The 15,859-nt window shown below is 33.3% G+C and overlaps 1 protein-coding gene across 6 annotated transcripts in view; it reads left to right on the forward strand.

The window, feature by feature from the left end:
- Window positions 1-15,395, forward strand: part of LOC111056644 — a 36,597-nt gene extending 21,202 nt beyond the window's left edge. For 2 of the 6 annotated variants that reach the window (XM_039441714.1, XM_022344032.2), the window contains exons 2-3: window positions 8,971-9,058; window positions 13,275-15,395. In XM_039441714.1, coding sequence (XP_039297648.1) covers window positions 13,281-13,868 — 588 coding nt within the window. In that variant the 5' untranslated portion in view covers window positions 8,971-9,058; window positions 13,275-13,280 and the 3' untranslated portion in view covers window positions 13,869-15,395. Of the gene's footprint in view, window positions 1-6,701; window positions 8,067-8,970; window positions 9,059-13,274 lie in introns of those variants that run through there. The other 4 variants (XM_039441711.1, XM_039441712.1, XM_039441713.1 and 1 more) reach the window with 4 other exon arrangements.
- The last annotated feature ends 464 nt before the right edge of the window (window positions 15,396-15,859 follow it).

Raw genomic sequence — 15,859 nt, forward strand, 5'->3', positions numbered from 1 at the left:
TAAATAATAAAACAATATAAATTGCATGCACCAATGTATATAGTGACTGGACTAATAAACTTTGCAAGAATTCCATGTTGCACCAAGAGCTACAGAATAGCCTATGGACTGTCTAATAGTTGGAAATTATAACTTTGTTGGAGCTGTACAGACCATGGAAATTGAAATCCCCGAGTAAAACTCCAAGTGTGAAATGACGTTACGAAACATAACAGGATGGTTGCACAAGGGTTGGAAATATGCTAAATACACCTGCCAAAAGGTCTCGCAGTTTTATTTTTCTCCCTTGACCGTACCATGCCCCCATTTGGATAGGTTTTACCCGAAAATGTTCTTCGTGAAAACTGTGCTTGAACAAAATTCATTCGTGATGAGGAATGATTCTATATAAGTTTAGCATTGTATTCAGTCCATAATAACAAAAGAAATGCCATGCACTTGACTTTTGTGGTTGATTCAGTTGATGCTATCAGAAAGCCGAGGCGAAAGGTTGTTCTTGTCGAGAGTCTAGAGTGATTGCCGGTGCGCGATAACGGTCGTCTGTGAGATACTGTGAAATACTGTCAATTGCTGTAGTATTGTATTTGGAATGCAAAAATGCGAGTGTTCATGTGATAAATTCTATGATCTCAAGAATTTGCTCAAGTCTTTGTTTTGTGAGCTAGTCTACCACTTTGCACTTTGCGTGCGTTAAATTGAAGGAGGTGAACTTCAAGAAACTGTACAAGGAGTCTTTGAAACGTTGGAAGTGTCTAAATTGTGAATTTACTGAATCAAGAATGCCCGACAATGAATTTTCTCAAATTTTGAACGACTTCAAAAAAGAATTATTGAATGAAGTGCGGCAAACTATCAGCCAGGAACTTTCGATAATAACTTCGGAGCTCAAGAAAACCAATGAAAGTGTATCGAAGCTACGTAAGTCCATAGAATTCTTCTCAGCCAAGATTGACGATTTTTCTAAGACGGTAGAGGAAATGAAGAGGGATAAAAGTGCACTTGAAAAGGAAAATACGATTTTTAAATCAAATATCAGTGACTTGGAGATTCAGCTGAATGAACTGCAACAATATTCAAGAGCTAATAATATCGAAATACAGGGTATACAATCTACTGCTAATGAGGATGTGTACGAAATAATAAAACAGACTTCAAATCTTTTGAATATAGATAATTACAATATATCTGAAATAAATGTCACTCACCGTTTGCCGCCATCAAAACAGAAAATACCATCAATTAAAGTTTCCTTCAACTCAACGAATCAATAAGAATCTACCGGACGGACCTGTTTATATTGTGGATAATCTTTCTCCAACAAACCGAAAACTTTTGTTTGAGGCCAAACAGTTTTGTAAAAATCATGATTACAAGTTCGTGTGGGTATCAAACAATAAAATTCTTATTAGGAAGAACGAGCAGGTTAGAGCAATCAAGATTAACAGCATTTCTCAGCTTCAAAGTCTTGCCAGGCAGTCCAAATAGGATCAATGATATATTTTATCACTTGTTATTTGGTAATATGGACAATAATGTACTGGTTTTTGACGGATTTTCTCCTATGGCGCATGCAATTACTTTTTCCTACAGTTACGTTGAAAAGTGGCCATTGCTGCACTGATTACAGAACGCAAAGAATCACTTTTCCACTCTAGTGCGGGAAAAATCTTTTCTGCACTCCAGATTTGCAACATGGCAACGCAAAATACTTAGTAGGTTATATGGAGCAACAGTGCAGTAAAATCAAAATGAAGTTGGTAACAGTGACTGCTGTGGCTGCTATAGTGAGCAGAGGTGCAACGAAGCACAACGCGCTAATTATTACTATTATATATTATAACGAGGACAGCAACAGCACAGTGCCACCACAGCACACACCACACAGCCGCCTCACCATTCAAACACTACTAAGTTATTTGATGGATTTCAGGCAATTTTACCCATAATTACCCACTTTTCATATTCAATGGTAACTGTAGGAAAAACTTAATGTGAAATACGTGCGCAAAGTTCCTCTGCTGCACTCAAGAAACCATTCCGCCCTCGCCTATGGCTCGGGCGTAAACGTTTCTTTCGGTGCAGCAAACTGTCACTTTGCGCACTAGTTGCACAAATAACTATTTTCACTGATATTCCTCTACTTTCTGCGGACGCTGTCTGTAGTGGACTGTTCGTAAATATGATTATGATAGATAGGTGTAATCACTTGGAAGATAAGAAGAGCACCGCTGGTCGATGCTTTTTCAGAAATTCATTCTCTCTTTCAGCTACTTCGAACAATTTCACTATCTGCTCCTTGATTATTAGAACGTTTGATAATAACATTTTGGGTTTCGATAAACACCGAATTAATCATTGAGGTGGCTATTTTAAAAATTATAATAGTAATAACAATTGTTTCAAGGCCCATATAAGGCTGAATATCATTCTTAAAGAGATCTCTGATCTTGGAGATAATGCATTGTATCAGTTTCATACTAATTATGGAAATAGAGGAACTTTTTGAATTGTAGATACTGTACCGATAACCATTCAACTGAAGAAATATATGACTATCTTAACTATGTACCCTCTTGCAATATTGCAGATGTAACTTTCTATAATATATTTGTTATGAACATACTTAGTGTAAATAAAAATTTTGATGAATTGCTATATGCTGCCTTCAAGACAGCAAAACTATGTATGACATAATCGTACTTACAGAAACATGGATTAGTGAGGATGCACTCTTTTGTTTCAATATTCCAGGATACAAATCGATAAATAAATGCTCTAAAGTGAATAAATGCAATAGCCTATGTATATATGTTAAGGAAAATAGTAATTTTAATGTGGTAAATTGTGATATCAATGAATGTAATTCTGTTTGTCTCGATGTTAAAACTATAAGTGGGAAGTTTCTAAGATTGTTGGGAGTTTATCGTTCACCAAATAGTCAGGTTTCTGAATTCTTGGCAAGCTTGGATGAATACATGAGTAGCATTCCAAATAATACTGATGTCTGTCTGGCAGGTGACATCAACTTGAACTTATCACTTTGACAAATTTATTGCTGAGTATATCTATATTTTAAGTAAAAATGGTTTGAAGTCCCTTTTCAATAGTAATACGAGGATCACGGAGTTCACAGCATCTTGTATAGATCACATTTTTCTAAGAACTAATGACAGATTGGTGGTGGATATGAAGGCCAATGTTTTGGAAACTAATATCACAGATCGTCACTTTTCGATTTTCTTCACATTGGCTATCAGATTAACATTGTCAGAGAAGAGATAGTGGCGAGAAAAATTAGAAAAATCGATTATATCAAGCTGAGAGAGAGCCTCAGCACAGAAACTTGGTCCCAGATTTTAAATAATAACTTTATATGAATAAATAAAATATAGATAATGTGGTTGGAAATTTCGTTAATACTCTTAACAACCACATTCAATTGTCAAGTTATGAGATTTCTATATCCCACAAAAAAGACCTTTGAATCCATGGATTATACCGGGACTTATAGAATAAATAAATGCAAAAGATAAAATGTATAAGAAACTAAAAAGAGAATCTTTTAACTCAAAACTCAAGCAGGATCTGAAAGATTATAGGAAGATATTGGACGAATCAATCAAGAAGGCGAAAGAAATATATTATAGAAACCAAATAAATAATTGCAAAAAGGAAACCCAAAAAAATTTGGAAAAGCATAAGTATTTTTTTTCTTGTCATCAACTCGATTTTGTATTGTAAATTGTAATTTGTTTTTTAGTTTTTATTTTAAATCAGACTTTTTGTAACTCCCACAAGCGGTCAAAAACTTTTCTTTTTGCTGGTGGTGCCTGAGAAAATTTTTAGTTCTCGGAGGTTAATTTTATTCTATTTTCTTATAATAAGTGTTGATTTATTAACCTTGATTTGTTGCATTGTTAAATTCTGGCAATAAAGAATTGAATTGATTATTCAAGAATTCCCAAGAGGACACCTATAAAAATGGTATTGAACTTTGAAATCTTTTTTCGTGAAAACTGTGCTTGTAAAAAATTAATTTGTTATCAGGAATGATTCTATATTTGTTTAGCATTGCAATCAGTCCCGAATAACAGAAGAAATGCCATGCACTTGACTTTTGTGGTTGATTATTCAAGAATTCCCAAGAGGATACCCATAACTTTGATATTTTTTTCGTGAAAACTGTGCTTGTACAAAATTCATTCGTGATCAGGAATGATCCTCTATATGTTCAACATTGCATTTTGTCCATAATAACACAAGAAATGCAATGCACTTGACGTTTGTGGATGATTATTCAAGAATTCCCCATACTATCACTATTACAAATATTGAACTTTGATATTTTTTTCGTGAAAACTGTGCTTGTACAAAATTCATTTGTGATCAGGAATGAACCTATATATGTTCAACATTGCATTCAATCTATAATTATACAAGAAATGCCATGCACTTGACATTTGTTGTTGATTATTCAAGAATTCCCAAGAGGATAACTATAACTGCTATTCAACTTTGGAATTTTTTCATGAAAATTATGCTTGTACAGAATTCATTCGTGTTTATGAATGATTCTATATACGTTTAAAATTGCATTCAGTCTAGAATATCAGAAGAAATGCCATGCACTGTACTTATGTGGTTGAATTTTCAAGAATTCCCTATAAACTGGTATTGGACTTCAATATTTCTTTTTGTGAAAACTGTGCATGTACAAAATTCATTTGTGATCAGGAATGATTCTGTATATGTTTATCATCGCATTCTGTTTATAATAACAGAAGAAATGCCATGCACTTGACTTTTGTGGTTGATTATTCAAGAATTCCCAAGAGGGAATTACTGGTATTTAATATTGAAATTTTTTTCGTGAAAATTGTGCTTGTAGAAAATTCATTCGTGATCAGCAATGATTCTATATATGTTTAACATTGCATTCAGTCCAGAATAACAGAAGAAAAGCCATGCACTTGACTTTTGATGTTGATTATTCAAGAATTCCCAAGAGGATAACTATAACTGGTATTAAACTTTGGATTTTTTTCGTGAAAACTGTGCTTGTACAAAATTTATTTGTGATCAGGAATGATTCTATATATGTTCAACATTGCATTTAGTCCAGAATAACAAAAGAAATGCCATGCACTTGACTTTTGTGGTTTATTTGCCAGAAATTCTCGATAGTATCACAATAACTGGTATTAAACTTTGGAATTTTCTTTCGTGAAAACTGTGCTTGTACAAAATTCATTCGTGATCAGGAATGATTAAGTATATGTTCATCATTGCATTAAGTCCATAATAAAAAAGAAATGCCATGCAATTTACTTTTGTGATATCTGATTGATTTTTCAAGAATTCCCCATTCCCCATCACTATTACAAATATTGAACTTTGATTTTTTTTTTTGTGAAAACTGTTCATGTAAAAAATTCATTCGTGATCAAGAATGATTCTATATATGTTTATCATTGCATGCAGTACAGAATGAAAGTAGAAATGCCATGTTCTTGACTTTTGCGGTTGATTATCCAAGAATTCCCAAGATAGGATACTTATAACTAGTATTAAACTTTGGATTTTTTTCGTGAAAACTGTGCTTGTACAATATTCATTCTTTTTCAAGAATGATACTATATATGTTAAACATTGCATTCAGTCTAGAATATTACGAGAAATGTCATGCACTGTACTTTTGTGGTTGATTTCTCAAGAATTCCCAAGAGGGTACCTATAAACTGGTATTGAACTTTGATATTTTTTTCGTGAAAATTGTGCTTGTACAAAATTCATTCGTGATCAGAAATGATTCTATATATGTTTCACATTGCATTTAGTCAAGAATAACAAAGAAATGCCATTCACTTGACTTTTGTGGTTGATTATTCAAGAATTCCCAAGAGGTTACTTATAACTGGTAATAAACTTTGGAATTTTTTTCGTGAAAACTGTGTTTGTACAAAATTCATTCGTGTTCAAGAATGATTCTATATATGTTAAACATTGCATTCAGTCTAGAATATCGGAAGAAATCCCATGCACTTGACTTTTGTGGTTGATTTCTCAAGAATTCCCCATTGTATCATTATTAAAAGTATTGATTTTTATTTTTTTTCCACGAAAACTGTGCTTGTACAAAATTCATTCGTGATCAGGAATGATTCTGTATATGTTTATCATCGCATTCAGTCCATAATAGCAGAAGAAATGCCATGCACTTGACTTTTGTGGTTGATTATTCAAGAATTCCCAAGAGTATATAAACCTATAGGCTAACTGGTATTAAACTTTGGATTTCTTTTTCGTGAAAACTGTGCTTATTCAAAATTAATTCGTGATTAGGAATGATTAAGTATATGTTTATCATTGCATTAAGTCCATAATAAAAAAAGAAATGCCATGCACTTGACTTTTGTGATTGATTATTCAAAAATTCCCCATAGTATCACTATTACAAATATCGAACTTCGAATTTTCTCTTTCGTGAAAACTGTGCTTGTACTTAATTCATTTGTGGTTGAAGATGATTCAATAGATCATGTTTTCGACTTGGATACAGTATTTTATTCATTCAAAGTAATACAAAACGTATTATCTCGCCTGCATAATATACTGCCTGCATGAGCGGTAGCGTAGCTGGCTGGTAGCCAGCATAGGGAAATAATCATTGATATGTATGACCTTGACTCCATCTTCAAAAGCGTCTAAAAAAACGGTGCTTGTACAAAATTCGATTTTTGCATATTCAGACGATACAAAATTCGTAGTTTATTGTCAATTTTTTCGGATTTTTCTGACATGTGCACTACAAGTTCACACTTCCAGCATAGGGAAATTAGCATTGGAAAATTACCTTGACCGCGACTTCAAATGCGTGTAAAAAAACCGGTGCTTGTACAAAATTTAATTTTTGGTTATTCTGCCGACACAAAATTCGTAGCTTATTGTCAATTATTTTCAATTTTTTTCGGGCTTGTGCACTACAAGTTCACGGAGCCCTGTTTAGAGTAGTAAGGAGGTAAACATATTATCTAAAGTGTCCACCCCTATGGAAGAAGAATGTTCTCCTACTTTGTGGAGTGATTTGTGTTTGTGTTTGTGTGTCGATATAGGCCTACTCGATACGAGATGAGTGTTAACTTATTAAATATTCAAATAAAATAGAGGTTATGTTTGTTGTCGTATTGTCGAGTGTTATGTGGTATGTGATGGTTGATGTCGTATGCCGTTAAGCCGTTTACAAAAACAGAGTTATATTCCGCAGATGATTTCTATTTTCTAGTTTTTTTTTAAATGATTCATCAGATAAATAACATGATGCAATCCGCAAATGTTAAAGACTCTCCTAACAGCGATTTTTCATCAAAAGAAAATCAGGAAGCTTTCCTTCGTAAAATATTTCTTCGCGTGGTGTCTTCAGTTAAAGGAAAGCCGTGTCAGCTTCGTATGGTAGAGAACACAGTTTTGAGTGGCGAATTCCAGGGATGTGACAAAGACGTTGAAAAATTTTCGATAACATAAATCTTAAAACCCCAGTTTATCAGCTTCCACATGCTCTTTGTCAGAGCTATAAGGACATAACGACTATCACTTTCCCTAGCGCTTTGAAGCTCGCAACTCCTGATTTTTGAATAATCTTTATAATGAATTAAACGTTCATAATTGAGCATCTTTTTGTGAATTATTGTAATATGTTAGTATCCTTTTCTTATTAATGGTGTATCTTGCTTCTGATTAATGGGTTGCAGTCCTTGTCTGTCAATAGACAAAGCAGATAACTCCACCCTTTTCTGCACCATTGCCAAATTTCGTAGAACTTTTGTAGTTTATCTAGAAATATTATTGACTTCCAGAATGTTTATGTTAATGATAACTGGGTTGGGGACTTCTGATAATTATGTTTACCTCCTAACTACCCTTAACAGAACTGCGGGGTCAAAAATTGTCTTCCAAACATTTCCCTCTATAACCTTTCTTTGACTGGACTAAAGCCAGTACGGTACGTGTTCCAGTTCTTTCCTTTATTGTATTATGGATTAGTCACTCTTATGTCGTATCGAAAGATGGTGAGTCAAATTCAAAGTTCAAATAAACCTTAATTTTTATAATGAACATATTGGTCTACAACATTGCAGTAGAAATTATACATTATAGTACTGCAATATTGCGAAAGATTACTGGTATACCAATCATTTGAATAAGGAAGCAGATTATTGTGGAACGGGACATTTTTTTAGGATTTGCCAGTTTAACGATTTTGTATAGCAAAATCGCGTGAGTAATCCAAACAAAACTGAATAGTAAGATAATGTCCTGTCATGAAAAATTCCTTCAAATCGATCACCAGAAAAATTTACTCTCACACACTACAATAGTCATCATCATCATCATCATCATCATCACTTATTCGCTACTGATATGGAACATGTATATTGTCTAATTACTAAACTTATCCAATTTATTTTATAAAATCTGATCATTAGGACAGTTCAGATTAGTATTGCTATGTTTGACCTTTTTTAGATAATATGACTTAATTTTTTTTTCAAGGCACAGGAAAGATTATAACAAAATATCTATTGAGAATTATTATTGAATGCAAATATACTCTTGTATATTCAAACCTAGATAACAACACTTTCAATCCAGAAAATGGCATTCACCATACCAGATGATGTTCTATGAATAAATAATTACGGAATTGATATTTAATTGATAAACTTTTAAATCTTTTTATATCGATGTTTTTGTTGAAAGTGGCGGTTTTTGTCTCAAATTAACAGATTATTGCATTCAACGAAATTTAATAGAATTGGATATTTGATTTGTATTCAACCTCATTAAAACAAATCATCGAATTTCGTTTTGAATGAAAATAGCCTACTACCGGATGATATAATATAAATATGACTGCCCCTAGCTAGTATTCAAATTAGAAATACAATTATTATTAAATAATGCATTTTTCAGCTGCCACTGAGCTACATGGGTGATTGATGGCATTTCGTGATTGCATATTCAAGCTTTGAGGGTTTGAACGCTTCCTCTACCAGCACAGGTACCTAAACATCAACATTTAAACTTCTAGAAAATAAAATTATAACTTAATCAAATACTAATTTAACTATAATATAATACTTAGGCTATGATAATAAGAAATATATATAGGGTATTTTTGTTGATTTTTGCAAAATAATAAACCCTAAACCCTTGAAGTAGCTATTAGAGAGGAACAGGAATTTATCTTCACCCATTGCAGAATCGAAAGGAGATTATACATTATAGGAAGCGAGAAACCTAATTTTACAAACCGTTGGAAAAGCCCGATTTGGAACCAACTGAGGATACCACAGAACGTGATAGATATACATGAATAACAATAATGTGGTATCTAGAGAGACATTAGGCTCCACTAAAAATGATAATATCAGATGAGTGGAAACGACACCAGGCCTACAAAGAGGAGTTTTGACTCTCCAATAATTCCATGTCTGGAAATTTTTATGGAAGCTCTAGTCAACCTACACCCGCTCCCAACCACCTTTTTTTTCTCCTTCTGAGATCAATTATTTATTTATTTTTTATTTCATTTACATCAATAGAAAAATTACAACATTACAAACACTAATTGAAGATTGAGCAATTATTCAACTGAATCAGATTTTCAAAAATGAACCTTGTATTTATAATCACCTAGAATTCAATTTGTCTCGTGTAGAGGTAAATATATTCAAGCAATAGTTAAAAAATGTTATTTCTAATTTTCTCAATCATGTGAATATCAATTTATCAGACAAAGCGTTGATTCTACGCCTGTGCGGTCGACGTCGACACCGTCGGTCATAGAGTCTGGACTCTGGTACCACTATGAACGATTTCGGTAGATCATTAAACTGTAGATCGGTAGATCGAGAACTGTCAGTTGCTTCTCAAGCAAAATGAAGTCATTTCAAAACTAACTTCAAGAAACTATTTCCGCTTTAGAAACTGAAAATAAGGGTTTAAAGAATTAAATAAGTGAACTCCAGATTAGGTTAGAGGACAATGAACAATATTTTCGTGCTAATACACTCGAGATATACACTCTGGTACACAATTGGTGTACCAGAAACCCCGAACGAGAACACTCTAGACAAGGTGATAGAAGTTGGTAAGGCATTAGATATTGAAGTTCGTGCTGAGATGATTGATGTGTGCCATCGATTAAAGAAACAGTACAATCGGGCAACTCCTGGTATAATAGTGCGGTTTGTACGAAGAACTGATAAGGAGTTAATGTTACAGAGAAGACGTGTGAAACGCACACTGTCAACACGTCATATCTGGGACTTCCATCTGATGAACCCATCTACTTAAATCAATTTTTGTCCCGAGCAAGAAGGATTCTGTTCGCGAAAGCATGGCAAATAAAAATCGATAAAAAGTACAAGTTTCTGTGGGTCGATAAAGGAGGCAATATAACGAGAGGAAGGCAGCAAAGCAATTCTTATCTCTAGTGATGTCGATTTACAGAGACTTTAGATTTCAACAACTTCTAGTTTGCTATCAAAATGTTGGTGGAATGAGAACTAAACTTCATGAGTTATAATTGATGAGTTATGATTGTATAATTCCTAGAGATTCAAATCATCCTTGGCAACAAAAAAAATTATTAGCATTTGATAAGGTTGACCACAAAATCCTTCTGCAGAAAATGTTTGCCTTCGGTTTCACATCCGAAATGGTTGCCTTCTTCCACTCTCACCTTAGTCAGTGTTTATTCTTTGTGTATTTCAATAATATTAGATCAAAATGTTTTACTAGTGGCTGGTGTGCCCCAGGGAAGTAATCTTTGGCCTCTTTTGTTCGTTCCTTTTACTTATAAATGACATTCCAGAGTGTATTAAAAACAGTAATTGTCTTATTTATGCAGATGATGTTAAAATTTATCGGACTATACAGGTTGATCAGGACTATCAGATGTTACAGGAGGATTTGGGCAGGTTGAATGATTGGAGTGGAAGAAACAATCTGGCACTAAATGTGAAGAAATGTAAATTTATTGTCTTCACTAGACAGCAGCAGATTTACTACAAATTATTAGATGAACATCTTGAGAGAGTTTATGTGATTAAGGACTTGGGTGTCTACATAGACTCCACTCTCACCTTTAGAGATCACATCAATTACATCCTTAATAATTCAAATAAGATGCTAGGCTTTATTATCATGAGAGATGTTAGACACTTCACAGACATTGATTCAATCAAGATGCTGTATCTGGCTTTGGTGAGAAGTAGACTCGAGTATTGTACAGTTATTTGGAGTCCTTATCAAGAGATATATATTAATAGTATCGAACGCATTCAAAATAAATTCCTCAGATTCATGTATATTACAAGCAGTATGGACATTCATGCCCGTATGCTATGAGGTGTCTGAGAGTCAGTTTTCAAATTATGTCATTGAAGAACAGGCGAGATTTCTTATAATTGATTGTTCTATTTAAAATATTGAATAATTATTTAGACATTCCGAACATTATCGAACTCTTTAGTATCTTTGTTCCGTTGAATAGACCTAGATTAAATATGTTTTTTGCTTTGGATAGAATATACTCCGTACATCATGCAAATTGCTTATTACAAAAAACTATAAGATTGTACAATTCTTTGAATACGATTCTACATATATTCTCTGATAGTTTGCGCAATTTTAGTGAAAAATGTTATCAAGCTCTTAAATTATATATGCTTAATCAATTATGCAGACCATAAATATTTAAATTTTAAATTCTTCTTAAAATAGGCTTGCTACCTAATCTATTTTTTTCAGTTAGTCTATTTTGTTTTTCTTTCTTTTTTCTTCAGTCTATTTTCTATTGTGTCTTGTGTTGTTTTCTATTTATAATGTTTGTTCCCAACTATTTTATTGCTATTTCTCATTCATTTTTCCTTCTTATTAATTTAGTTTCTGTTTGTGTAAACAATTGATTTTCAATGAGGCTTGTTTTGGCATAAAGCCTCTATATGTTTAAAAACAAATGCTGTAAATAGCAGATAGATAATTGACTGATCTGTTCAATCTAAACTAATCTGATTAAATGCAGTTGAATTTATAATTGGAGAAAGTTAAAGATGAATGAGATACAACAACCAAGCTTCTATAGGATCAAATTTTCCAATTTTTATCATCTCTTCATCTTGTATTAATTAATCTTTATTTAGAGTCAGTTGATTATGATGAATTATTATGGAAAATAAAAAAATGATGTTTCAATTGGGTGTATCTTATAACCTTTTAGTCGTGACCCTACATTTATCTGATTTTAACCATGTAATAGTTTAGAGGGAATCTGAGAGGATACATTTTTCAGAATAGGAAATTCGAAATTGTTGGGTAGAGAACTCTCTACTTTGATCAGCACCAATGGACGAATCCAGGGAAGACCTCGCCAATCAGACTCACACCCAATCCCAGAACTTAAAATGAAAAGAAAACTTTGAAGTGCCTAAAATAAATATTTTTTTAGAAACTGAAAGAACTGAAACTGAAACATTACTTTTATGCCATGCTATAAAAATTGAAAATATCTATCTGCAATTTCATTGTTTTTTTAAGAAATCTTACATGAAAATTGATCGGTGGATCATGCATCCTACCTCTACGGATTTAACAAACTTATATTAAATCATCATCAGTTCAACATTTACTATGTTTCTGGGACAGTTAAAACAGAAAAATTCATGTTGTGGCATCAGATTTAGTCTTTTTCATCCATAGTGCTCAATTCATCCTCATGATCATGTGAGAAAGGTACCCAATAAAGTCTTGATTATTACATCTGTATTATGTGTGAATGTCTGTTTTTATGTGTTGAAGATATTGGACAAGATGTTGATTTTATATATATTTTGACAATAAAATAAATTGAAACAAATGAATTAATAGAATCTTACAATTTTTTTATCTACCTTTTTGCTTTTGATTTTTACTCAACAAAATTGTATGTACTCCTTATTCATCACATTTCAATTCCTATGATTCCAACTTCTCCACTGTAATGAATTGTTTGGTATTTGAAGAAGGAAGAGAGAGTCTAGAATTTGAAAATAACAAGCATTTCTAAACCGATCCATGTATATTCAAAGTTTTTTTCATATTAAGTCCAAGAAGACAAACATAACAAAATTAAGTACGCCTTTTCAACCATCTGATTTAAGTCACACATTAGTCAAAGACACAACTAAAGAATATGTTTGTTATTGTTCTAATGCATAGTAACAATGTTGCAGAAAGGAATGCGCAGACAGTTGGAAGAAGATCCAGCAATGTGCCTACGAGATAAAGACTGTGCCCGCTACGTTTTCTGTGGCGAGAAAGGACGTTTGTGTAGATGCCAGGTATGGGGCGAATGTGAGGTGAAAAGGGACTATGGATCTTTCTGTCATGCTAGCATACAATGCGATAAGGGACTAGTGTGCATACAACGAACGTGCAGATGCGAATGGCATGAGAGATACGATTATGCAATGGCCGTCTGCAAGCCACAGTATGAGATGGATGACCTTCCAAGATTCGCAGATCTACCAGACCCTGACAGGGAGGCTCCTGAGGATATCCCAGCTACTTACAGCGGTCCTCTTCTTGTGGCAGCTATCAGTCTGTCACTGGTCATCCTGTGCCTAGCTCTGGCTGCTTGGTGTCGTTTGACCACGCCCCCTCCGCCAAGACCTCAAGCGCACCACTGCCCTGGTCATCACATCCTCTCACACTGCCCGGCTGTCAACACCTATGCAACTTTCACAAACCTTCAGTCCTGCTCTAAACAACCGTCATCTCTCTATTCCATAGAATTGACTTCCAAATCAAGCGCTCAAATTAAATAAGTTGAATTACAATACGTCTCTAATAATGTTTAATGAGTATTAAAAGGTTGCCATTTATGGTTGATTAACACACTGTTCTTTGATATGAGGAATTCATTCAGGTATTTTACAGAATGTAGGATTTGTGACTAGGATAGTGTGAGATTGCTGTTTCTCAGACATCTAACAAAAACCTGCAACCGCAACCTCAACCTGCCATTCCTCAGTATAAATCCGTTCTGAATTATGATACTTCACACTGGGCAGCACTTATTGACATTAATGCTTACATCTCTTACATTAATGCATTGACATCTCTTACATTTTCTCTCAACCTCAATTTGACCATGTTACAAGCTAATATATTTTTGGTGATGCAAACCAGCGCGAGACAGAATATTGACCCAGTAATGAAACAAAGGATAAATATAGAAAAATATTTCAATGCTTTGTTAATTCTACTAAAAATTAATTAAACGTTCGAAATTTTTCAATGAGACACATTGTAATCAATTTTACCGGCTTTGACTATCAGCCGCTGATGAGATATCACTCTCTGAATCGTGATATTAACCATTCCTGCAGATGCTAATGCCCAAATGAATCCTAGGTGTGTGTCAGAGTAAAACAATACTTCGTGAAGTTCATACCAGCAAACCTGGCCTCAAGAGTAAACATCTAACTGGATCTAACGAGAGAACTGAGTAGCCGGCACTTCAAATCTGAAGTTTGAAGCCATTCTGCGTAAGAGGACATCCACTCTACAATCGATATTAATGCCCTGATGAAGAACAATACAATTTTTGAAATCTTTCATCTCTTGAATGCCTTCTGCAGCCTGATATTTTTTTGTCACCAGAGTGAAATTTCGTTGTATCTTTAACATTGTGGGCTTGCTCATTTTCCATGAGTGGAATAATGTAAGGCGGCTGGTAGTACATGCGAATATCTACCACAATTGTGTGTTTTATAGAATTTATTCATTATTTATTTATTTGCTGCAAATTATTGTACCACAAACATTTTAGCGAGTACTTTGGGAAGTACAAAATCTATTGAGTTATGACATAATTTACCAGTAATTATAATTGATCTGCAATATTATCCACCTGCCAAGATACATTTTAATTATAATATTAAAGATTTTTCTTCCCCTTCATTCGTATTAAAATAGAATATTTGAGTAGAATTGGCAAAATTTTTAATACTCATCCAAGAACATTACGAAAACTTTACAAAAATGGTGATGTACAATAAAATAGAAATGAGAATGAAGCTCACTCATTAATAAAATGACCTTGAATTCATCCATTGTACAAATAAACTAGATTGGAATATTCATAACTATTCATTATAGGTATCGTTATTATTAGAATATGTATAACACCAAAACTTTGATTATAAAAACCCTAAAATTCAATTGTATTCGTGAAAATGTACTGGATAAATAGCGAGTAGTAATATTAGATACATAATAAATTTTGAAAGATCTTATCCAAGTATTAAACATACTGTAAGTTGAACTTGATAATAAATATTCTATTAATGGATACATTATGGCTTGTTATAGGCCATGCTTCTTTAGAATCCTTCTCCATTCAATTTTATTTCAACTGATTATTCCAAATAATTTCGCTCACTCAAAATAAATTAATTAACTGTAACGTTGGTTTACAGAAGGCTCGTCAATGCGGTCCAGAATGCATCATAAGTCAAATTCGGTCGAAAAATGAAAAATTTATTGTTGAGTGTACTTAAGCCCATATTCCAATACACAAAAAAATGGCCGATTTCTTTATTCATAACTATGTATAAAAGCTAACCCCTCATTATAAAAATCAATACTTGATCTTGAAATGTGGAATAGCATTTTTTCTTTCATCTTCTGTAAACGATTCATGAAAAATATGTTTGTAAAGTGAGATTTGATTGTTGAAAAAGAGCCGGAATTTGTAGATATTTTTCTCATATCAACAGTTTTGGCAGTTCTATAATATGCCACAGTGGTCCAA

The sequence above is a fragment of the Nilaparvata lugens genome, chromosome X (assembly GCF_014356525.2).
Source record: "Nilaparvata lugens isolate BPH chromosome X, ASM1435652v1, whole genome shotgun sequence".
NCBI classification, from domain to species: Eukaryota; Metazoa; Arthropoda; class Insecta; order Hemiptera; family Delphacidae; genus Nilaparvata; species Nilaparvata lugens.